The following is a 26,590-nucleotide window of genomic DNA, read 5'->3' on the forward strand; positions in this document are numbered from 1 at the left end:
AATATACTATCAACTTAATGAATAAAAATTCGAAACAATACATCATTTAGAAAACAATAAACGATTAGATGTGCAATCCAAGTTTATTTATTTTTTAGGTTTGGGTGCCGAAAATTTGGGTTAACATCTTTTCAGAAATTAGCTCCATTTAAAGGTACATAAAAGTTGTCTATGTTAAAAAGAAGCTAGCCGCTTTGAAAACTTAACATTATTGCATTTGGAAAATATTTACCCCATAATATTCAGTATGTAAGAAAATCGAATATTTAAGATCTTTTTTATAGCAAGTGTTTGATTTGAACAATTATAAAAGGTTTTGTAACGTCAACTAAAACTGGCTAACATTTTCTGACTTTTTGAATTAATCCAGAAAGATTTTTATAAAATTTTATAGATTTGGGTTTATTAAGCCCAAAAATGTTTTGGGGGTAATTTCATACTAATTTTTTTTATTCATACCTTTATTTAATTTTTGAATTTTTCATTTTTATTTCATATCGTTTCCAGTAAAACTTAAAAAATAACATATGATAAAAAAATGTTTCCTGGAAAACAAGTAATATTAATTTTATTAATAATAATTATTAATAATAAAAATAAAAATAACCCTTTTTTGCAAAAAAAAAAGAAGATATGTCCCATGAGATAAATGTTCCATGAGACATATCTCATGAGACATGTCTCATTTTTTTTCGTGATAGACAATGTCAGATTGATAGGGTTTTCAGAGCCAACCTTTTCTAGTTTTTTGTGACATGATTCTGCAGTGTGGAGCGAGATAGCATGCAGTCATTCAAATAAATTTTATATACCTATACATTTTTTATTTATAAAGATAATTTAATAAAATTTTAAACTCAGTAATAAAATAGTATTTTAGTTCAGTGTTGCAGTTCGGTACGATAATTTGAAGTAGGCTAAAATTGATTTGGAGGTATTTCGACCCCTCAATACCAGTCCTCTATTAATCAAGTTTTATTTTAGATTTATAGATTTTAATGAACTTTCTTACAAACGTCTTGTGCTCTGGTCTCATGGGTCAATTTTGATACAGTCGGTTCTTGTTAACGACACTGAAATAAAAACTAAATATACCTATGAATGATGATTTTAATAATTTTGAAAATTATTGTTCCACAAATGAGGTATTGACTATGTTTATGATTTCTTTACCTACTAAAACTCTGTAAATTGGTGGGTCAAAAAAATGTACTTTTAATTTTTAAACGTTTTTTCGCTCCAATTTCCAAAATTAAACACACAGCCATTGAGTACCTACCTACTTGAATTTTGAATAAAACTAATAAGGAATTTCTGAATTTTCTTACTTAACTTAACAATTGGTCATTTATCGTCTCCAAAAACATATAAAGCCACTCCCATATTGCGTTGATGTTAAAATCTATACTCAAAGCGGGTATAACGTTTAAGATGTGTAAGGGAATAGATTTTTCAAATTTACTCGAAAAATATGGGTAATATTGAAAAATTTATTAAGATAAAAGTTATAGAAAATAAAATTTTCTACAGTTTTACTAACATAATTTCTTGTTTACTGCCACTGTCCTGTTATCTTTGCAACGCGCAATTAAAATCAATGAACTAACCATAAAACTATAAGTGAGAAAAAACATCCAGCAATCCAAACCAAAGATCTCAAAACCAACTGACTTGGACATGCCAACAAAATCGATTGCTATAATTTCGATGAGCTTAAAGTATTTTTATACTAAAAAACATGAACTGATAATACGTTGATCTTTTCATTCTGAACAAAAAAAAAAAAAAAAAAAACAAGAAACCGCAACTTAAAGTTACTCTCTTTTTTTCCTCTCTCTTTCATAATTCTGCTCTCTGTCTCTCAACAAATAAACAATAATAAAATTATTAACAAATCAAAAATGATAACAAGTATTACTATGCCATAGGCTGTGTTGTATCTCAAAAGTTTCATACAAGTATACGATCGGTTGCTGTAGTCGACCGAAAAAAAACGAGGTCTCTGCATTCTATCCCGAGTCCACGATTGTCAGTTATAGCTTGGACCCTGGTTTGGTTTGACGGGATTACAAAATCAAACAACTTGTTCATTGCGCAGAGCAAGTTTTACCCAAGTCCGAAGAAAAAAATAAATTTTATAAGAATCTTATAACCGAATTCAGTAGCTGGCTGGGAATCTGGGGAACATAACAAAAGATACTTCATCTTGTTTGTTGGAACTAAAACCAAAACAATAACACCTCTCTTCGGATCGCGGGACGACAAACAAAAGACGAGTGCGAGAAGTGATCGTTTCGTTGTTGTTTTGACGAACGAACGACAAACGGACAAAGAGTCTTGATCTTGGAAGACTCTTGGTTCTCCGCACTTTGTGGTGACCATGTAATCACTGTGTTTACTGTTTACATTTCGTTTTGATCAAACCTGATTTCAATTTTATGTTAAGTGCAATAGTGTTGTATCTTGTATCTGAAAGATCATAGTGCGTTTTGTATAGTTCGAATGCAACTCTAAGAAGAAAAAAACGAAAAAAACAAAATTTTCTTTGTTTTGAAATTTTTTGTTTTACATATTTTTTTTTTGAGAACAGGAAACTCAAATCTAAGTCAAGGTAGGCTGTGTTTACGCCTCAGTGAGTATAAGTGAGGGTGATGAGATTAAGTTTTTCTTAAAAGTAGAAAAAAAAGTATCTATTTCATACAAAAAAAAAAATAATGTCAAAGAAAGAGGAACTACCTCCAACATATGAATGTGCAACTGCATCAACAACAAATAATAGAAAGCCATCAGATTCAGCCACAACAATCGAATGCGGAGCTGTGATCATGGATGATGTCCAGAAAGAACCTCAAAAGTTCATGGAACCTGTTTACAAGTTCGTCGGGATAAAGAAACAACCATCGACTAAAGAACTAGGAACATTGATATGTAAGTTGAGATTGAGAAGAAAATGATTTATTACATCTTTTGGATGCTAGCTATTATCAATTTTTTACTTGCTCTATAGGTACGGTGACCATCCGTCCCGGTTTACCCGAGACTGTCCCGTATTTCTTTAGCTTGTCCCGGGTTTTTATTTAAGAAACCCGGGACGTATAAGTGTCCCGTATTTTGTTAACTGTCCCGTGACTGTCCCGTATTTCCAGATTCTATGATTTAGTATTCAAAATTTTATACGCTTTTAACAAGAAAACAGTGCCAGAAAAAGTATTTTTTTTTTAAATATTAAACAACATATGAAAGAGGAAGGACCCCTGAAAAAGGAATTCAATATTACAAAATTGTTTAAAAATAAAATCAATATGTTAAAACTTAAAAAATGTTTTTTGATGACCTAATTGTAAAACTTTTTTATTGATTTCTGACTTCTTCGTAAACGACTTAAATGATATCAAAAAAAATGTTCTCATATCGTTTAATAAATCTTCGAACTCAAAATTAGGAAAAAATTATGAAAACTAATTGTATTATTTTTTTATTTTTGAAAAATTAATAATTTCAAAACGATCCAACGAATTTTTGATCTGTCCCGGGTTTTGCTCCTAAGAATATGGTCACCGTATCTATAGGGCAAGTATTGGTTTCGTGTCAAAAACAAAAATTGAGGTTTTAATCAAAACCAACATTACGATGATGGAGAATTCCGAAAAAGTGGGTCCCGCAATTCCGTCCGTGCGTCCATCTGTACACATTTCCACAGCCTAAAGGGGTGGATGGATTTTCTTCAAATTTGGTACAGATGATTTTTATGTAATTCTGAAAGTTGGTTTTTATTTTTTTTTATATCTCGTTTAGAACGTATACCTCCTATACAAAAAAATACGATATTACGAATCTCTCGAAAACGGCTCTAACGATTTTGATTAAACTTTGTATACGTAATATTTAAAGCAGTGGCAATAAAACTGCATTTTTATTTTTTCTCAAAAAAGTCAAATAACAAAAATTTTTTTTTTCATTTAACAAAATTTTGCCCTAAATGTCGGCTCTTCCCCAATATCAATTTTTTAAAAATTTAGATCCAGCTTTTAAAATCTACAAGTAGACTAACATAAAAGTGCTTTGAACTGCAAGAGCAAGTACGTGCGACCCCAGTCGTGCATTTTATTTTTTGTAGTTTTATAAGTTTTCAAGAGTGGGAAATTTCATTGATCTGACCTGACGTATTTTGTGTTATTTGAAAATAGTTTTGTACTTTCTATCACTTAAATTACCCCAAGTTCAACTATATGTCAAAAGAGATAAGGGTATTGTTTTTGACGAATATCAGTTGTAATGTTCTGGAAACGGATGCAATAATAAATGAATTAATTACGTGTTCAGAATTCAATATTAATCAATAAATAAATTGAAGGTTGATGGATTTGTTTATTCAGGTTTTTACAAATTCGATTAATTGATAAATAATATGTTAATCCAGTCAAATAAGGGTTTAACCTCGGAATGAATGTTAGTAGAATTTTTTTTGCTCAATATCTTCCTTTTGCCATTCTATAACATATCTCAAAAGTCTAGAAAAATCTCATGTCCGCTTGTCGCGATTTCAAGGTCAAATCGCGAAATGGAGATTTTCAAAATTAGCAAAAATAGGCTATGGTATTATATACACATATGATACATGATTTCAAGGTATTTTTTAATGTTGATTCCAAAAAATCTAAAATCAAGACAATCTGACGTCTCTGGAAAAAGTTACACCTGTTTTTCATCTGTCAACTCATATTATTATAACAGTTGCAAACTTACTGCCGAAAAACCCTTAAAAGTTATGGTAGATGAACCAAATTTTGCATGAAGATTTTAGAATCCATCATTATTAAAAATCAAAACAATCCATTACAAAAAATATATATAACTACGAAATAATGGCATTTTTTTGATGGAGGGGCAAATTTTAGGATATGCACTAAAGAAGATTCTTGTTCATCTTAGGAATAAGTGCTAATAGGCTGATTTTTTCATTTTAATCTTTGTTTGGATGTTCTTTAACTACCCTCAAAAATCTAAAAAAATCTCATGTCCGCAAGTCCTAATTTTCTTGGTTTGAAAATAAGGTGCAGATTTTAAAAAATTAATAAGAAAAGTTTAAATTTTTATATGTATACCAACATAAGCGACATGATTTAAAGGTATTTTTTAACACTTATTCCAACAAAACTCACAAACAAGTCAACCTGACCATCCCTGAAAAGTAATGCACTTTATTCATGTTGATCTGACACAAATATCTGAAGTGTAGTTTTTCAATTTTTTTAAAATCTGCACCTTATTTTCAAACCAAGAAAATTAGGACTTGCGGACATGAGATTTTTTTAGATTTTTGAGGGTAGCTAAAGAACATCCAAACAAAGATTGAAATGAAAAAAATAGCCTATTAGCACTTATTCCTAAGATGAACAAGAATCTTCTTTAGTGCATATCCTAAAATTTGCCCCTCCATCAAAAAAATGCCATTATTTCGTAGGTATATATATTTTTTGTAATGGATTGTTTTGATTTTTAATAATGATGGATTCTAAAATCTTCATGCAAAATTTGGTTCATCTACCATAACTTTAAAGGGTTTTTCGGCAGTAAGTTTGCAACTGTTATAATAATATGAGTTGACAGATGAAAAACAGGTATAACTTTTTCCAGAGACGTCAGATTGTCTTGATTTTAGATTTTTTGGAATCAACGTTAAAAAATACCTTGAAATCATGTATCATATGTGTATATAATACCATAGCCTATTTTTGCTAATTTTGAAAATCTCCATTTCGCGATTTGACCTTGAAATCGCGACAAGCGGACATGCGATTTTTCTAGACTTTTGAGATATGTTATAGAATGGCAAAAGGAAGATATTGAGCAAAAAAAAATTCTACTAACATTCATTCCGAGATTTACCCCTTTTTTCTCCTTATTTTACTGTATTATGTATTTATTTTTGGATTTTTTCAGAACAAATATTTATTGAAATATGTATTTTAATTATCACAAATGATGTATGTAGGTACAAAGCTCATTTATTCATGTTGACTATACCTACTGGTAATCCATATTGTTGGTAATAATTTATTACCAACCCTACTAAAATCCCATGAGTCTTTGTTTTGAAATTGGGATTTTCTAGAAAGACAAAAATGAAAAGTGGTCACAGAAAAGTGTCTTTTTAAGGGTGAAAATATTTTTTTTGGAATTGTGAATACAGTATTCGAATTCTTCGGAAAATTCTACATCAATTTCATATATGATTCTCCATAAAATAGTGAGACCGAAAAAAGTTCTAGCGCCATGAAAAAGTATAAACCAAATTCGCAAAAAAAAGGGGTGTGCCTACAGAGGGCTAAAACTCGTAATTACTGCACAATATGCACATGTACCAACATGTGATTATTTCATGAGTGCAGGATAATGCAAATTTTCTCCCATATTCATTCAGTACTCATGTACCTACTTATTTAATTAATTTTGAAAAAAAACTATTAAATTTTATTGAAATCTAATTGACTTGAAAAGTCAGTTAGTTTTTAAACAGAAAATCCGGTAGGTATACAAGTTTTTGACTTACAGGCATTTGTGAACAAAAAAACATTCATGCCCTGACTAAACCCCTGGTCCTAGTTTATATCTTTTTTAAAACGTTGTTTAATGTAGACAAGAAACTCACCAAACATCTTTAATTAAAGGCTTTATCGAAAAAAACTGACCTCATCATTATAACTATTTGAAATGAGAAAAAAAACTTTAACACTTTTGGGGCGCCATCTAACGTCAAAATAAAAATCTGAAAAAATTAGGGGATTTTTTTATTATTTCGAAATAGTTTTTTCACTTAGGAACTTCATTCTTGAAAATAAAACTAAATAATGAACACCCTAATGCACATCTCAAGAAAAAAAAAATTAGAAACAAATAAAATTTTAAAAGTCAAATTACTAAAATATGAGTAGGATTTAAGGTAGTAGATTTAAGGTATAAAAAAAAACAAGTCGGCCTATTACATCCATACCCCTTTGGGGAGGGAGAAAACGACAATTTGTTTTATTGTACCTTAGACTGACTTAAATCTAACGAAAGCCCTGTGAATAATTTTTTTTTTAATGTCAAAATCAAATTTGACTGACAAAAATTTAGCATTTTAATGGTTTGTTAATATTTTTTATTAGTATGTCTTTCTAAAGAAGATATTCGAGTAAGGTTGCAGAGATAGATATCCACAAAAAGAAATTTGGAAAAAATTAAAACTATCTACTAAATAAACAATTTTATCGGATCCATTTAAAAGTCCGAAAAATTTTAAAGTCGATTGGGCCATTTCATAAAACCAGTTAGCTTTTCTACGTCTACCGAATGTATATTCTTAGATCTAAATTGATGTTGGCTTCAAAAAAGGAGAGGGGAAAATGAGATGAAAGTGGGTTGGGGTCGAAATTCTGTATGTTGCAAAATTCTGTATTCAAAATACTGTATGCCAAAATACTGTATGTCAAAATTCTGTATGTGCAAAATGCTGTAGGAACAAAATTCTGAAAGTCAAAATTCTGTATAGCAAAATTCTGGTTGGTCAAAATACTATATTTCAAAATTCTGTACATCAAAATTCTGTAAATCAAAATTCTGTAAAAATGCTGTACAGTATTTTGACGTACAGAATTTTGTATTTACAGTATAATGACGTACAGAATTATGGTATTACAGTATTTTGACCCCACAGAATTTTGTCGTACAGAATTTTGACAAGCAGAATTATGACCCGCTCCCGATGAAAGTTTTAAAAACTCAATCCTTCATCTGACAAAAAATGAAAAATATTCATGAATAATTTTGTTAATTTTGCTTCCCCTAGATAAATAAATTGTACGACTTAATTGTACGTTTTTGTTTTTATGGTAAAAGTTATTAGAATACATAGAAGAATCATTTCAAGTTACTTTTATAAAAAAATTTGCAAAAAACTAAAAAATTTTTTTTTTAAATTACTAAAAAGTCTTTTCAAATGGTTTTTAGTTTCAAACAAATAACGACTGTGTCGTAAAGAATTTTAAGAAAAAAATAATTCAAAATTTTTTAGAGTTTATTTTTATTTTTTTGTTTTATTTTATTTTTTTATAGGTATTTTAATTTTTTTAAATATTTTTTGATAAAAAATTACTTTCGCTTTGTACATAGAAATTTTTAAGCAACCTTAAACCTACCTATAGTAAAATAAAATTACAAAAAATAACACTGGTCAACAGACACCAACATATACTTTTCTATAGGTCTTTTGGGTGCTGAGCTCGAATCCGGGGTCAGAACTATTCTATCACATCACGTTTTTGAGATAATCCCGTAAGAAAATCGAAAATGCCTCTTTTAACCAGTTTTCGAGATTATTTCTTAGCTTTTAATTATTTTGTTTAAACAAAATTTGTAACAGTTTCTAAAAGAACTAAATCTTGTCTTTCTAAATCCGTTTAAATCTCTTAAATATTTCTTTTCTTCTTCGAAAAATCTTAAGTTGAATTCAACGTGCTTGGTACAGCTCATGTTCATTTGCTTTTAATAGCAAATCTCGAAAAGTTCTTTGCCGATCGCTTTCAAATTTTGGCACATTTATTTATAACAAATAACCAAACGCAAAAAAATAACCTCGAAAACTGGTAAAAAGCGGCATTTTCGATTTTCTAACGGGATTATCTCAAAAACGTGATGTGCTAGAATTTTTTTCGACTTCGGATTCGAGCTCAGCACATCAAAAAATCCTATAGAAAAGTATACGTTGGTTTCTGTAACAAAAAAAAAGTTTAATTTTGTTCACCAGTGTAATCGACTCATCAAAGTAATGAGATGAAAAATTGAGATTTTTTGAAATTTTGCTAGTTTTCAATATTATTTTAAAATTTTCGTTCAAATCCGTGGAGTCACACACAAGAGAGTCAAATATAAAGAAATTTATTCCTAAACGGGTACTGTCCCAAAAACATTTTTAATCATTTCAGAAGTCGCGTACTAGATGCGAATAATTAAGGTGCAAGTTACTAAGCAGATTTGTCTACATATGTATATTTAAGTCTGAAGTCTTGAAGCAAAAGCCCATGTAAAAATACACTAAAATTAATATAGCTTCCATATTTTTTTCGCTTGTTTTCGGGTGGTATTGTAGGCTTTGCCGTTGCGTTCAATTGTTTGTTTGTTTGTTTGAAGTCAATTTGTGAGTAAATTTCTCCAAGCGCTTTGATTTCTTTATCATTTTATTGGAAAACATAACAAAGCAATTTTGTATTCATAAATACTAAACTATTTGTAAATATGATGTTATGTATATTATTTTTCGCAAAAAACAGTTCTCATTTTAATGTTCTATACGCTTCCTGAGGTAAATATTTTCATTTAGTATATTAAACATTTTAAATCACTTCTCTGATCTTCAAGATTTGTAAGACTTGTAAATTTCTGAATATAAAAAAATGTATCAAAATTTTCCATCCATTTATTTTGATCAGCATTAAAAAAAACCGATTGAAGGTGGAATATATGCAAATGATTTTAAAATTGGAACACATTAAATTTTATTAAATAAAAACAAAATAAACACCATACAAATAATATTTCCCCAATTTATTTCCTTATGTAAACCAATAATTATATGCAAATTATATTATTTTAAATCCTTTTGTTTTTTTTTTGTTATTGTTTTCGTTTTGTCTTAAAAATACAATTATCATCTGAAACTTTCTGATATCCTGCCATCTCAGATGTAAAAATATCAAGTCTTTAAAGTTAAACATATACGAATATTATAATGAATCGGCGGTGTTCACAACAAAAGGTTTTTATTACTCGATTTCCGTTCGATGCTAATGTTACAAAAGAAATGTATAGTTTGTTTTATACAATTGAATGATATTTAAATAAAAGTAAAAACGTTAAACAATATGTTTTTGTTTTATAAAAAGTACAATCAAACTAGATAAATAATCAAGGTTACATAACATCACATAGACATTTCCTTGTGTTTTTCTTTGTTCCCGGAATTCTAAAGAATAAAAGTTCTTCTTCTCAACGCTTCTGGTCCATTTTTAACACACAATTTTTTAAACAACGATTTACCTAATTCCCTATTCAGAGAAAGAGAGAGTAGGTACAAAAGTGTTTGTTCAAAAAACTCTGGGTTTTTCAACAGGCCCTCTTTCTGGGTCAATACCTAAAGAAACTTAAAAATAATAAATGTCCTTAAAGTCAAGATAACATAATGAAAGTGAATGGGGGTCAAATGAGTCTCAAAATTGTCCTTTTCCGATTTGAAAATTCTGAAAAAAATGCATTTATTTGCGGTATGTACCTTATCTTAAAAAAAATCCACCCAAAACAGCTTACGTTTATATATTTAAAAAAAAATTGTATTCATATGACCTGATGTGCAACACGCGTCTCTTAACCCATCGATTTAAGCTGATAAATCACACTTAATCTTTTTAACATAATCTCTTCTTATCAAAAAAAAAAATGTCTATATTGCCTCAGCAAAGCCGATAAGCCGAACTTTATAAGGAAGCAAAAACCTAAATCAAATGTCAATTAATTTGCACTCTCAGTTGATTACCCCGAGTCAAAATCAAAATCTAAAAACTCAATTAAAATTTTGTCTAATTCTTATTTAATTCAAATAAACATCTTTCTTATATAAAATAAACATGCGCTCGTTTTGAAATTGACAGGCGTCCAGCTATCGTCTATTTAAATGATAACTACCGGAAAGGTCAATAGCATTGAAAATCTTCTATATACTTTAACTTGTACTTGTAAAATCTATCTCATCTCATAAATTGACTTAGAAACAAACTTTAATTAATAAGTCTTCATAAAATGTAGGCCCTTCATTTCAAACCCTATAACAGTAGAAATGTTTAATTTTTTGCTTGACTTTTCAAATAGGTAGCATGTTGTTATCATTTTTGTTTTTTTATTTTTATATTATTTTTATGTCGAGTAGACAACCGCGATTAATCTTATCGTCTTTGCGAACTTAATAGACCTTATGAAGCCTAGAAACCCCTCATGGAAATATTTTTAGTTTTTTTTCTTATTTTATTTAAATTTTTTGTTCAAATTAATTAAAAAAATTACCCATGATTAAATCGAATTAGTGAAATACTGAATTAAATTGTGAAAGAGATTAGATTTTTCCGTCATGCTTGTTTGAATTTTTCGATATAAATACGATTTATTTAAGTATGTTAAGGCAAGACTTATCTTTTAGCTTCTTAAGAGGTCGGTCGGAATTAACGCTATCAATAAGAAATAAAGCTTCGACTTTATGACCCAGTAGATACAATCTATTTATATACAATATACATGTCTACAACAATATTTGAAGGCCTATAATAATGCAATAAAAGATTTTTGTTTTGTTATTTTTGCTTTAAGTAGGTAGGAATTCAAAAGCTTATGGATTTATTATGTTTGTAATGTTAATCAATTATGACATGAATATTACAAATCAACAAAGTTATTGAATCCGTTCACAAAAAAGCTTGAACGTAAACAAAGAATAAGTTACCGAAATAACATTAACACAAATTTTATGAGTCATTGCACAGAAGAAATAAGTTAAACTTAAAAGTCAAGCTTCCATTGAATCTATGTATGTATTAGATAATTGTAATTTTTTTTTAATTCCGTATTTTTTCCATAATTTAATTGTATTAGTTTTTATTCTAAATTTTGATAAAATTTTCGACAACGGAAGAATTTTTTTTTAAACTTTGGATTTAGGTGTTGATTATTCTTTAATATAAAAGGCATATAACAATTTTTTTTTAGTAAAACCCTAAAATATTTTTTTAACTAAATTTGTAAATAAAAAATTATACAAAATTTAAGCAACATGAACTTTAGAAGCACGTTCATGGAACTTAGTCATTCATATGACATCGGGTTTTTATTTATTTATTTATTTGTGAATATTTACCCTTATTATTATTACCGACACAAAAACGACTCGCGCTGGATGACAAAATTGAGGCTTGAGTAAAGCAATTATCGTGTCATAGGGAAGACGGGCCAACAAATCTTTTAAAATAAAAAGTAATTTTAATTTTTTTAATAACATTTTTTTTTTCAAAATCTGAGTTTTAGCCCAGGGTCGATAATTTTCGAAACCAAAAAAAAATCATAGTTGGATGAAAACCATTGGAAAAGGAGGTGAATATGATGAAAATTAAAGGAAAAATAAATTACGGGCGAGCCGAGTTCGGGAAGTGGTAGGGTTGAGTTTTTAATGGTAAAAATGGTATATCTCGATTTTCGGCAAAACTATAAGTCCTACGGAAAAAAGTTGTATGGCAATGTTGTAGGTAATAAAAAGATCTACAACTTATGTATCAACAATTTTTTCAAATAACCTCAAAATTTATGTGAAAAATTCAAAAAAGCCAGTTTTTGGTTTTTTATTTTTATCGTTTTTTTTTCTACGAAATTTGGTGAAAACTTACCTTATTATATCCCGAATACACAGTAATTTATTTGATTTAAAATGTTAATTTTTTAACCTTGTTTTCTACTTAATACCAAAAAAACACCCAAATTTTCAATCGAAAATTCACGTGTCAAAATATCAACTTTTTTCAAAAAATCGGTGGGCATTTTGTTCGTTAAAATCTCTACTTTCTAATAGTGTAAACAAAAATTTACATTAGTACACCAAAGCGCATGTTCTCGGAAAGTGCATAAACCTTGAATTCGAAAATTTTTTTATCATTATTTAAAATGTTGGCCTATTTATTAAAATTTACACTTAAATTACTCAAAAACCGTAAGATTTTATGTTATATTGATTAATGTTACGGTTTTTCTGCTCAATGTGCCAAATATGATCCAAACCGGAAAACCCAAAATTTTCCGAATTTTAATCAAAAAATTGAAAAATCCTGAAACACGTGTATTCTTATTTAACATAATCTACCATATATATTTTTTTCACGCAAAAAAAATAAAATGCACGACTTGGGGCCGCACGTAGGGGAGAGTGGGGCTAAATGTAACAGGGGTAAGAATTAACAGCTAAAAAAAGCGATGTTCCTTTCAATATTAAGAAACGCGTAAAGGAGAAAAATGCTCAATTTTTGCATATCTACCGGCTCATTTTCTTCAGATGAAGATTAGACGACAGGGTGAGAAGTTACACTAGTGGTGCCCAAAAATTGCATGTTTGTAACATTTTTTTTTAATTTTATTTTTGGTCTACCTCTTTACCCGAAAAAGATAGAGTGCTAAGTGTTTTTTTTGTTATATGCAACTGTGTTTTGGCTCAAATTGCGTGTATATGTTATGTCTATATCAGTTTCGCTTTTTTTTTTAAATTGATTTTGTTTGAAAAATTTCATGCTGGGGCTAGTTGTAACATTTTTCCGGGGCAAGTTGTACCATGTAAAAACCTACCTATACTGAAAAATTGTTTACCTAATATAATTAACAACCCTGGATATGAATGCTTGTAATTGAATTTGTATTTATTTTGAAATTGGAAACACTTTTTGAACCACCACTTGAATTCATAAAGCTTATAAAACAATTTATGAATTCAAATAACTTTAATTTAAGACTACTGTCAAATTTTCTCTGGAAATCTTGGATTTGCTCCACTTTTTTTTTTTAATTTGCACCAAAATTTCATGACTGAGGTTTGTTTTTATTGTTATCAATTAAAAATAAATAAATACAAACAAATAAAGGTATTTTTCTCTTATTTTTAGTTCTTGGTACAACCTACCCCGGTATGTGTTACACTTTGCCCCGTATGTGGGGTAAGTTGAAACAACACGATTTTTTTTTTGGAAGCTTTATTTTTCAACATTACCGCTATGTTTTGCTAAATTTTTATGATGGATCTTGGAGCCAAAACATGGGTCTTTAATTTAAAAAAGGTTTGGTTGACCCACTTTCAAATTTGTAGGAGAACTATCGATTTTAGAAAAAAGTGTTACATTTGGCCCCACTCTCCCCTACCTGCTCTTATGATAAAAGTAGCTTTTATGTCAAAGATTAAAAAAAAAAAATGTTTTGAATTAGTTAAAATTTGATTTTTTTAAGGAATTTCATAAGAAATGCAAAAATACGAAATTATTTTTTTTTTAGTTTTTCTTACGCCATATTTTTGTTACTCGTGTTTTTTTGACAAAAACAAAAAACGCAATTAGCTACATATATTAAAATCACTTAAAGCATTATGTAAGTCTAATTTAGTCTAGAAAATTGTAATAACTCATTAACGGTGTACGGGAAGAGCCGACATCAAAGATTAAAAAAAATGTAAAGTCATATTTCCATTATCCGTATTTTTTGAGAAAAACTAAAAATGCAGTTACGTTAGATTTACGTATAACATTACTTGTGTAAAATTTAATGGAAATCGTTAGAGTCATTTACGAGAAAATTGCAATAACTCCATTAAGATGTACGGGAAAAGCCGACATCCGCAATTTAAAAAAGAGTTAATGTCATATTTTCACTATCCGCATTTTTTGAGAAAAACTAAAAACGCAGTTATGTTAGAACTGCAAACAGCATTACGTATGTTAAATTTAATCAAAATCGTTAGAGCCGTTTTCGAGAAAGTTGCAATAACTCCAAAACTTTGTATGGGAGGTATACGTTTAAAGCAAGATATTAAAAAACAAAAAAAAACCAACCTTGGAAATTACAAAAAATCATCTGTACCAAATTTCAAGAAAATCCCTCAACCCGTTTAGGCTGCAGCTTCATGTACAGCTTTTTGTGACGACGCACCGACGACGCACAGACCGACGGACGTCATGACGAAAACCACTTTTTCGGACTTCTCCATAATCGTAATGTTAGTTTTGATTAAAACCTCGAATTTTTTTTTTACACGAAACCAATACTTGCCCTATTGAGCAAGTAAAAAATCATGCTGTAAGGGGTTAATTAAAAAAAAAAACAAAACGGCAACATCTTTTAACCTATAGAGGTTAAACGTTCAAGTATTTTTAGGGTTGGGGTCAAAATTCTGCCGGGGTCAAAATTCTTTTGTCAAAATTCTTTTGTCAAAATTCTTTTGTCAAAATTCTGCTTTGAAAATTCTGCTTTTCAAAATTCTGCTTTAAAATCTGCTTCTTAAAATTCTGATTTTCAAAATTCTGCTCTTCAAAATTCTGCTTTTCATAATTCTGTTTTACAAAATTCTGCCAAAAATTAAAAAAGCGCACGCTTTTTAACATTTTAAAACCCCTTTTTTAATTTTTGGCAGTATTTTATAAAATTATCTTCTAGCTAAATTTGCTGCCTATTTGAGCTTACTTACTTAAAGTATTTTATCATTTTTTTTTTGTAATATACATATTATTATTAAAAATAAATCGATACATTTAAAAATATTGAGAAAAAGTTTTTAATGATAAATATTTCCGGAAAATAATAATTGAACATTATTTAACTAGCCAAATGAAATTATTATTGAAAATTATTTGTGATGGTTAAGCAGCAAGCAGTTAAGAATCTACCAACCTAAAAACAGATTAATGAGGTGCATTTTGGCTTAGTAAACGCATATGCTATGAAAAAAAGCAGAACTAGCAGTATTTTTTTTATTAAAAAAAAGTGCTGGCAGAATAATTATGAAAAGCAGAATTTTGAAAGACAGAATAGAAAAAAAGCAGAATTTTGAAGAACAGAATTTTCTTGAAAAAAAGCAGAATTTTGTAAATCAGGATTTTGAAGCCAGAATTTTGACCCGCTCCCGTATTTTGATTAACCGACGTTTGAAAAAAATGATTATCGAAATCGGAACTATTTGGCCGGGTTCCACTAAAAAAGCAATTTTGAAAACTTGATTTTGTTTTTCGAAAATTTAATTTTCGAAAACGGAAGAATTTTTTTAAAACTTTGGTTTTTGACAAGGTTCTCAGGATCTCTTAGGTATTTGAAAATGGCAATATACCAACTCGAGTCGGCCGTGTTATATTTTTTGAAAGATGGTATTTTTAGGTCTTTTACTTTAATTGGATCAAGCTTTCGTACTTTAATTGGATCAAGCTTTGTAACTCCTGCTGTCATACGCAGTAACGCAGTATATTCATCTCAGCTAAAAATTCAATTTTGAACTTAAACTAAGTTTTACCAATCCTTTACTTTGGGGGTTTGCCGATTTCAAAACTTAAAAAAAAAAAAAATATTGTGTCTGAATGAAAACTATGAATTAAGAATGAAACTTTTTCAAGAAAATCGTTGTTTTATTGTCGCGTATTAATTATAAAGACTTCAATGCAAAAACAAATCTTTTTGCTTGATATTGAAGCCTTTCAACAGTTTGATGCTCTCACAGTTGTTCGCCAGCACCTATTTGTGTTCAAATTCGTCTACATAACGAGTTTAAACATCAATCGATTGTCAATTAGAAATGTGAAATTAAAAAAAAATCTTAACAATAATTTTCATAATAATAAATCCTTGAAGGGAAAGCTCTACAATTAATTCTGGATCATTAAAATCTGAGCTCTATTAATAACCTATTTCTGGAACAAAATAAGAGTGTGATTTAAATATGGTAAACATTTTTATTGATTAACTCCTATCATTATTGTTATTATTTTGTTCGTTTAAAAGCAAAAGTAACGATAACAATACAATATTAAATATTTTTTTTTGCATGATAACACTCCATCACAGTCATCGTATATTTTCTTTATTGTGGTTGCATTGTGTGTTTTATTTGTAAAGTAAAATCAAAGTTCAATTTTATTGTCTGACGAAGTCAAGAAAACAAAAAAAATGATAAAAATATTGTTTACAATTTAGTTGGTATAACTTTTTTTTTTTTAACTATCATTTTAAATAGGAAGTTAAAAGAATAAAAGAAATAACTTTACATGCAAAAAAAAAAACAAACACAAAACAAAAGTCCTGAAAGTACATATATAAATTTATTTGCAAGTACATGTATGATTCGAATTACAATAACCTTGTTTATTTCTTAAAGTCAAACAATGAGCAGTACATTGGCAAGGATTACAGCGTATGTTGAAAGAATTTGCCAAGTTACATTCAGAACGTTTCTGACGAGTAGGCAATAATGGCAGCTTTTTGATCCATTTCGTTGACTACAGTTGATCCTTGTTGATCCTGAAGGAAACTGCCGGAAGATATAGCAAATAATGTCCCAATTATTTTTGAGATTCGTTCTGCAAAGCTAGGAAAAACCGACTACGATCAAAGTTAAGGAACAACTTGGTTTTTATACTGAATATTTTAGGGTTGACTGAATATTTTAGGATTGACGGAAATCAGGGTATTTCCCGAATAAATGGGAAGAACCTGTCGAACAAAAATCACTGATGCATAATAATATTATTTGTTTGAATTCTAATAAAATTATTTAATGATAAGCTTTTTTCTTCGTACTTAATTTTGGAAAGTTGTTTGTAAGGCGAAGTTCCTAATTATTCGTAGGTATAATGTCAGTGTAGAGAATATTTAGGATTAATAAATCTGTCAAACTGTGCCCTAGTCAAAAAATTAAAATAAAATAGATACTCTTATCTGGTCTATTCACAATCACAAAATGTATAATCCTGACCTCCGTCACTGTTAAATTGTTGGATTTATACAGATATGGATGATGACTTCAGATGATAAATCACAACGACCACACATTGTTCTGATGACTATGTCACGTTTCCACGTAATGCTTTTAATTTTTTCTTTTCTGGAATGAAACTTCCTATCGGTGCTTTGACCCGCAGTTTTCTGTTTCTTTTTTTCTTTTTTTTTTCATTTTATTAATAAACTCATTAGAGATAGTCTGTTTTTTTTTTTTCTGAATTCTGGTGCACAGTGGTTTGAAGCTGTCTCGAGTTATTTTTTGTTTGTTGCTTAGACTTTTTACATTAAAGCTTAAGAATAAATTATGTGATTTAAGATATACAGACGCCACTAACTGGAAGTGTGGTTTTGTTTATGTATATGATGAATGTACTTTTATTTTCATCTCAGACTTCATTGTGTTACACTTTAATGTTTTTTTTTCACGAAATAAAAATGAAAGTCACTTTGCATTTGAGTAATAGTAGGTGTACTAAAATTTTGATTATTGCCATGAAAAAAGTACGAGTCATAGGAATTTGTAGGAGTAGGTACATATACTGCACCACTTCCGGTAAAGAAACAAGCACTTTATGTAACTAAATTTGGGTTATTCTATTTCTATAAATCCTCACAACAAAATTTCTAGAGACTACAATCTTAATAAAAGACATTAACTAGCTGCACGATTTTACACGACAAAAAAATCTTAACTCCAACAGAATAAAGTGTTTAAGAATTTTAGTTAAGGAAAAACAGGCAATTTTTTAAACATCCTAAAAAAGTACAAATCACAAATTGATTCAAACATAAATGAGATGTTATATTTGAAAGTGGTATATCAATGATGGTTCAAGGTTAAAATTTTAAATATACCAACGTTATTTTATTTATTATATTGGGTTATACTGGGCTAACATTGGGCAAACGAACCAGGCAGATTTAACAAAAAATAATAATTACATTTTACATACGTTTTGGAAATATAATTATTATTCAAAGTTTATTGTCAGTCGTTTTCCGAGAGTAATCTTAGCATTCAGGCTATATCTTGAATAATAAATGACTCATCTGTATATATGTATTTTACAGCTTTCATAGCTTTCAAGCTAGAAATATCAGACTAACTTTTCTACGTCTTAGGGCCAATTTTTCAATAGTCAGTTAAACAGTCAGTTAGTCCCAGATAGGGAAAAAATCAATTTTTCAACAGTCGGATACAGCTAATTCCTTTAATAAAACATTTAATAGAGAAATAAACCTACATATCTGCTCCTTTCAGAGACAAATAAAATTTATTTTAAGGAATAATCTGAACAAAAATATTGTGCCAGTTGTCAAAGCTGTTTTGAAAAAAATATTGATAAAATGGACTTCTTTGGTATTATAAATTATAAAGATGCTATTTTTCACAAATTTGAGGACAAATACAAGGGAACACAAGAAAACAAAAAAAAAAAAATGAATAAAAATGACGCACTGTTGTCCAAAATGACTTATCTCGTTGCAAAAATCATAACTTTTGAACGGATTGAGGTAGCGGTACAGTTTTTTTTTTAATTTGAAGGAAATTTCCAGGGCTGTTACACCAATGAATTTCAAGAAAATTGTTTTACAGGGTGTTTAGGAATCATCGGCCGAAAACCGATTTTCTTAAAAAAAAAATATTTAAATTAAAATTGGTATGCCATTTTGTAGAAATCACTAATTCACATCTAAAAAAAGTTCAGATTACACTTTTCCATGATATTACGATTATAGAGAATGCCAAAAAAGTTGGTCCCGGAAGTCCGTCTGTCTTTCTGTCTGTATAAGGATCTACATCCTAAACGGATGGACCGATTGACTTCAAATTTGGTATGTAGCATTTTTTGGAGACCCTCCAGAGGTGTTTTTGGAATTAATTTTTTTGGGCCAAAAATAACGGTACTTGTCATACACCAATTTCAGTAAAGCTGTAATTGCTCAAAAACGGCTCCAACGATTTTGTTTAAAAAATTCAAATGTAAGTTTGAAAACAAGGTCTATCTTCTAATGAAAAAATTTTTTTTGGAAAATCATTATTAACGGTACCTGCCATAGAACGGTTTTTTTTTAAATCCGATATTCTCCGAAACGGCTTATTCGATTTCAACGAAACTTTTTTTGAAGAAGCACTTATATAACTCAAATATAAGCCAAAAATAAAATTTCAAAAAAAATAATTTTTGGATTTTTAAAAAAATTTTGAAATTTTTTTTTTGAAAAATAAAATTTTCGAAAACGGGACATTGTATTTTTTTGAAATTTTGTTTTTAGATGTGGATTAGTGATTTCTACAAAATGGCATACCAATTTTAATTTAAACATTTTTTTTAAAGAAAATCTGTTCCTTCTGCCTTCATTTTTTTTCAAAGTACAAAATCTCGGCAGTGCGCAAGCATGCGCAGCTAAATATTTTTATTTTGAATCAACAATTGATTGGTACACATACCCTATTCGGCTTAATGAATGGAACCGAATGGATTTTTTACGGTACCTGCCATAAAACCGTTTTTTTTCAAATCCGATATTCTCCAAAACGGCTTATTCGATTTCAACGAAACTTTTTGTGAAGAAGCACTTATATAACTCAAATATAAGCCAAAAATAAAATTTCAAAAAAAATAATTTTTGGATTTTTAAAAAAATTTTGAAATTTTTTTTTGAAAAATAAAATTTTCGAAAACGTGACGTTGTATTTTTTTGAAATTTTGTTTTTAAATGTGGATTAGTGATTTCTACAAAATGGCATACCAATTTTAATTTAAACTTTTTTTTTAAAGAAAATCTGTTTTTGGCCGATGATTCCGAAACACCCTGTGAAATAATTTTATTGAAATTCATTGGTATAACAGCCCTAGAAATGTCCTTCAAATAAAAAAAAAATTGTACCGCTAACTCAATCCGTTCAAAAGTTATGATTTTTGCAACGAGATAAGTCATTTTGGACAACCGTGTGACGTCTAGTTTTGAATATTGTTGAATTTGACATTTTTTTTGTTATTCTGTAGAATAGAGTTTTCTTGATTGAAAAATTCAATTTTGTTATCTGATTGTTTATGGGCCTAAAGCTATGATTACACGGTCAATGAAATCGGTCAACGCGTTGACTCTCTGACGTCAAGAAAAAATCCATATTCTCTCTGTCATCTCACCGTCAACGTTCACAATGTCAATGCTAAAAACATTGACTATCACACGATTGACACTATTGCGTCAATATTGTCCTAAATTACGTTGACGCGCAAGTGTGTCAACGTGACGTTTACTTAGCAGTGTCAACGCGTTGCCTCGCAAAACTATGTTGATCACACTGTTTGACACAAAGCAAAAATTTAAATTTTCCAAAAATATTTTGAAAAAAAAACGGAGAAAATGAGATTTGAAAAAAGGTTTTCATAGAAAAATTAAAAAAGTTTCGACATTTGATTTAAAAAAAAAAATCGAATAAAAATCAATATGGCTACCTTGAAACGCTTATAGCATAGGAACGCCGCATCCAATGTTAATGGTTATGGTCTTAAAATGTAGTTTGGAATATACAAATGGTTTTTGGTTTTTTGCAAAAAAAAAAAAAATGTTTACATCCAACGTGGATGCCATGGCCATACCGAAAAGTTTTTTTTTTGTAAAAAAAATAACAAAAAGTTGAAATGAGAACCGCCCTCCCTCCAAAACGGTACTCCATTCAAAAAATCGCCCTACAAAATATTTTCCCCATCCAACTTTCATCAAATTTCTATACAATAAACAATGTCAATCTGAAACGATGACACGGTATTAAATTCTGCCGCGTCAACGCTGGGACAGGGTCATTGCTATGACACCCAGTCCTAAAACCCTTTCAACGCGTCCCAATGGCAATGACAGAGAGATTACACGGTCATCGAAAATAGTCAATGCGTTGACCCAAAAATGTGTGTCAACGCGAGTGTCATCGTACCCGTCAATGCAATGACAGCAGTTTTCGTTGACGATCACACGACGTGACACTCTTGGGACAGATTGTGACGTCATTTTTACGTCAGAGAGTCAACGCGTTGACCCATTTCGTTGACCGTGTAATCATAGCTTAATAACTTTATTCGTCGAACAGTTAACTGACTGTTTATCACAAGATTGAAAAATCGGCTCTTAGAAGTTTATTTCCAATAAATCAAAGCATTTTTTTTTTTTTTAAATAAATTTTTTTAAGTAAATTTTTGACGAAAAAAATTTCTTACTCAAAGACAAATTCAAAATCTTTTTTATCCACAAAATTTTAAATTTTGTTTGTATAATCTAATATTTGAAAATATAACAAAATCCATTTATCAGTTAGAAAGAAATGACCGTTTTTGTAACGATAAATTTGACAATTGTTTTACTTTACGAGTTTTTGTCTATAACTTGAAAAGTAAGCCGACTTTGAAAAATTTACTTAAGAAACTTTTTATAAAAAAATTAAATTTCCTTTTAAAATGTATTGTTATAAATTTTTCAAAAAAATATAAGAAAAACTTTTCCACAAAAAAGGAAAAAACGAAATTTTTTATGTTTTTACAAATTAGTTTATTTTTATGCTTTGAGCTATTAATGCTTGAAATTGAAAATTGAAGAAAAAAATATATGGAATGTGGACAGAATTGCATGAGCTATATGAACTGTACTATTTTTTTTGGCCTTTTTGAACAATTTTTCTTTAACACATCCTAAAATCACATCGAAAAAGTATCTATTCTAATTTTTTAAATGTGATTTTTAAGCCCGTGTAGTTAAAATACGTTAGAAAAAAATAGGGGTATTGAGTTTTAAGCCCATGTAAATCTTAAGCTTCCTGGAATGATCTTAAAGAAGTACCTTAACAACTTGTAAAAATACATTTGTGTCACGATTATTTAATGAGAGGCAAAGACCTTAATCTACAACTCTCAACTATTCTCGGTGTGCATTAGTTTGTTAAAATGGTAGGGGATACAAAACTTGCTACAGAGTTCAAACTAATACCTAAATAAAGACTCACTTATTCATGAAAATGATACTCTTGGAAGCTTTGTCAATTCCTCACAGTAACACCGAAAAAATGTGTAGGTAGTGGAGGATGGATTTGAACCCAGAACTCAGTCACAATAGTCCATCCCTCTAGTCAATACGCCATGTGATGGCACTGCAAACTATGGATAATCACTTGTGAAAACCTTTTTATTAAGAAATAAGGTTGAAACGAATATAATTTTCAGTATATTTTCAAGATCTGATCGTATTACTTCTCCTTGTTTATTGAAACAATTAGTATAAATGTTTGGTTTATATTTGAAGTACGACATACAATTTTTAATACTTTTATTTATATATATTTGAACTTAACCAGAGTTTTACACTTTAAACCTTAAAAACAATGAAAATCAATTATTGACCTACCTATTTTTCGAAATAACTTTGTGTCTAAGATTAAAATAAAATATATAGGTAAAACGTTATAGTGGAGTAAAATTAGATTTATAACTCGGAATCCAGGGAAAGTCGATAAATCTGTAAAACGCTTTCATACGGAATGACAGTAAACGGTCTTTTAAAATTGTTGTAATCGATAGCGGTGAATTTTTTTTTAACTTTCCTATTTGGCCTTTTAATAATGCAACCCTTTATTAGTTTTACAGATTCATCGACTTTCCCTGGATTCCGAGATTTTACCAATTTTATGCTTAATTTTACTCGACTATTAATATAAATTCTTACTAAAATCTTCCATTTTTTTTTCTTTTTACAGTACTGGGTACCATGCTCCTACTCTTTATGATAAGTGTAACAGGATTCTTTGTTATGTGGTTCACACAATATTATGATAATTCATACGTATCAGTAAGTTAACTACAATATCAAAAGAAAGTAATATCCAAACTAATTTATTTTTGTCTTTTGCAGAAATTAATTTTAGCCAATAACTCAGCTGCTGCCAAATACTGGGTCGATCCCCCAGTCGATACCTATCTCAAAGTTCACATTTTCAATTATACCAACATCGATCGGTATTTATCGGGAGAAGATGCAAAAATCAAAGTTGAAGATTTAGGACCTTACACTTATCAAGAACATTCCACCAAAACGAATGTTAAATTTAATGCAAATAACACAGTTACTTATAATGTAAGTTCGTTAAAATGATTTCAAAATTGTATTTAAATAAGAATTTTTTATTTATTAAAGGATCATCATTCATATATATTCCTTCCGGATAAATCTGTCGGTGATAGATTCCAAAATGTTATTGTTCCAAATATACCACTTTTGTCAGCCTCTGTTTCGGTAGACAAGATGTCATTTTTCCAAAAATTTACAGCATCACATGCAATCAACGCTCTCAATTTAGATGCTTTTCTTGAAGTTCCAATTGATGATTTCATTTGGGGATATTCAGATAAATTGATAAATGTCCTGCGGAACTTTATGCCTGAACTTAGACCAAAATTTGGAATGTTAATGAATGTAAGTCTTGATCAATTTTTTTTTCAAACCTATATAACTGACTTATGTTTCTTCTAACTCAGCGTAATGGTACTAGTCCTGATACCCTCCAAATCCATACAGGAGTTGATGATGTCCAAAAACTCGGTGTAATCAGTCAATTCAATGGTATGGATCAACTCAACTTTTGGCGTGATGATGAATGTAACAGAATCGATGGCTCTGATGGATCTCAATTTCCACCGTATCTGATGGAAGAACGAAAGCCATTGCATGTCTTCACTCAAGCCTTGTGCCGAAAACTTCCTCTACATTTCGAAGAGGAAGTTACTATTTTAAAAGAAATCGATGTTTGGAGATATCGCACTCCAATGAATGTCTTCGCAAATCCAGATGATAATCCCGAAAACGCTTGTTACTGTGACGCAAGTTCGGTCAAATGTTTGCCAAGTGGAATTTTCAATGGAACTCAGTGCTACCAGGCACCAATCTACCCGTCATTTCCTCATTTCTTCTCGGGTGACCCAGTTTTGTTTGAGGAATTTGAAGGTATCGAACCAAATGCTGAAAAACATCGCACATTTGCTGATATTCATCCGAGGTTAGCTTTCCCCGTTGATGGAGCTTCAAGGATTCAAATTAATATTGCTGTCCATAAAGGACAGATTCTTGAAAGTAAGTTTGGGATTCGATTAGGAGAAGAGCTTGAATTAATTCACTTTTCTTTTTTTTTGCAGGGAAACTTAAACAAATGCCCGATGGTCTTATGCTTCCAGTTCTATGGATCGAAATAACTTCGGGAGAATTAAGCGAAGAATTAAGGACATTGCTCTACCACAGCACATTCAGTGCAAATGTCATTCAGATTATTTTGAAATATGGAACCTTGTTAACATGTGTTACATCGTTTGCTTTAATTGTCCTTGGATTTTATTACCTTGGACAGATGAGACAGGAGAAACTACAAGCTGACTCTAAAGATAAGTCCGAATTGGAAGAATTGAATAAAGACTAACAAATTTGTTCTGAAACGTGCCTGAATAATCACAAAAACCATAGAAAACATGGAAGTTTTTTAAATTGTTTTAAACTTAACACAATTTTTATTAATTTTTATTTGAGGGAATATTTGCAATAGAAGAAATGTTTTTAGATAGAATTTAAGGTTAGAAATCGATATTTTCTAAGATCTTTATAAAAAAGCCAATTTTTGTTCTCGATAAAACGTCCATTGAAATAGGATTTTTTATTTAAATAACAAAAACTTATGCCAACACACAAAATGTTCAACTGAAAGGAGCATTTTACAACACTTATTATAAGTCTGATTACGCAAAAAAAAACTAAAAAAAGACATCTAATTGCATTTATAATCAGTCTTCCTCTTTAGATTTAAGACCCCCACTGAATCTTTTTTTCTTGACTTAACACAGTTTAGTTGAAATTAATTTCTTAGATAAAATATACATTTATATATATTTTTTTTAAATAAAATTTTATACTATCTAATATTTAGTATTGAATTTTTTTTAGTTTTAAATTTTTTAGGTGTATATAAAAAAAAAAATGAATAAATTGTTATATTAATTATTTGTTATACATAATTTTAATTATAATTTTATATGATGATTATAACAGAAAAAAAAATGTATGTTACCTGTGAGATTAAATTAGTTTCGCTTCTTTAGTATATAATATGATGTTTTTATATGCATTTAATTAAGAATAATAATGTACATACAATTATATATATTATTAAAAATTGAAACATTGGATACATTTGTATACCGTTGTTTAATAAATATAACAGATGTTGTTATTAATACTCAAGTAGCACGATTGTATTGTTCAGCTAAATTCTTTAAAAACTTCGGCACAAGAACCCACTCAGGCCATTTTAAACCCCTTTGATTTCTATACGAAAAATACCAAAAATTTGAAACTAAAATTATATTGGTTACAGAAGGGTAATTCTACGAAAGTTGACCATTAGTACAGAAAAAATAAAGAAAGAAAATGAAAGAGCTACAGCCTAAGCCACTGGAGTGATTTTCTTCAAACTTGGTAATAAATACGAGTTGTTTTGGGTGATATTCTAGAGGACAAATTGAATTTTTTTTTTAGACCAATAATAACGGTAGGTACCTACTTATCATACAAAGGAAATAAAAAAGTTAAATTTTTTCAAAACGGCCTTAAAGATTTTGATTAAAATTTTTGTGTGTAGGTAGTATACACTAGAGTGTCCGCAAGAAATTTCGAAATTTGGTCGGGGGAACCCCATAAAATGTTCCGCCTTTGCAGATTTTTAGATAGCCAAAATTTCAGCTCGATTGGATAAGTCTAAATGGTGCCGACACTCGCTCAAAGTATCAAAAATCTCTGTTTTTTCACTGTTTTTCGAAGAAAATTAGCTCTAGCTCCCAAACAGATGGGGTTATTTTCACTTTTTATATATTAAATGAAAGGTAGTGTTATTACACATAATTCAGATTCAAAATTTGTTTAGTTTAAAAAAAAAAAAAAATATTGTCATCAATTTAAATTTTCAGTACTTACC

At 29.4% G+C, this 26,590-nt stretch overlaps 1 protein-coding gene across 1 annotated transcript; it reads left to right on the forward strand.

Moving 5' to 3' along the window:
* Positions 1 to 1,983: 1,983 nt before the first annotated feature.
* Positions 1,984 to 25,306, forward strand: LOC129921044 (scavenger receptor class B member 1). The gene is made up of 6 exons (XM_056002673.1): positions 1,984 to 2,928; positions 23,336 to 23,427; positions 23,491 to 23,712; positions 23,773 to 24,051; positions 24,114 to 24,705; positions 24,768 to 25,306. Exons 1-6 carry the CDS (start codon positions 2,715 to 2,717, stop codon positions 25,043 to 25,045), a joined length of 1,677 nt encoding a protein of 558 aa, XP_055858648.1. The 5' UTR covers positions 1,984 to 2,714; the 3' UTR covers positions 25,046 to 25,306.
* Positions 25,307 to 26,590: the final 1,284 nt, after the last annotated feature.

Source organism: Episyrphus balteatus, chromosome 1 (genome assembly GCF_945859705.1).
Source record: "Episyrphus balteatus chromosome 1, idEpiBalt1.1, whole genome shotgun sequence".
Taxonomy (NCBI): Eukaryota; Metazoa; Arthropoda; class Insecta; order Diptera; family Syrphidae; genus Episyrphus; species Episyrphus balteatus.

Coding starts and splice junctions, on each gene's coding strand:
- LOC129921044 (XM_056002673.1), top strand. CDS start 2,715: ATGTCAAAGAAAGAGGAACTACCTCCAACATATGAATGTGCAACTGCA. Junction 23,713..23,772: donor ATAACACAGTTACTTATAAT/GTAAGTTCGTTA, acceptor TATTTATTAAAG/GATCATCATTCATATATATT. Junction 24,052..24,113: donor AATTTGGAATGTTAATGAAT/GTAAGTCTTGAT, acceptor CTTCTAACTCAG/CGTAATGGTACTAGTCCTGA.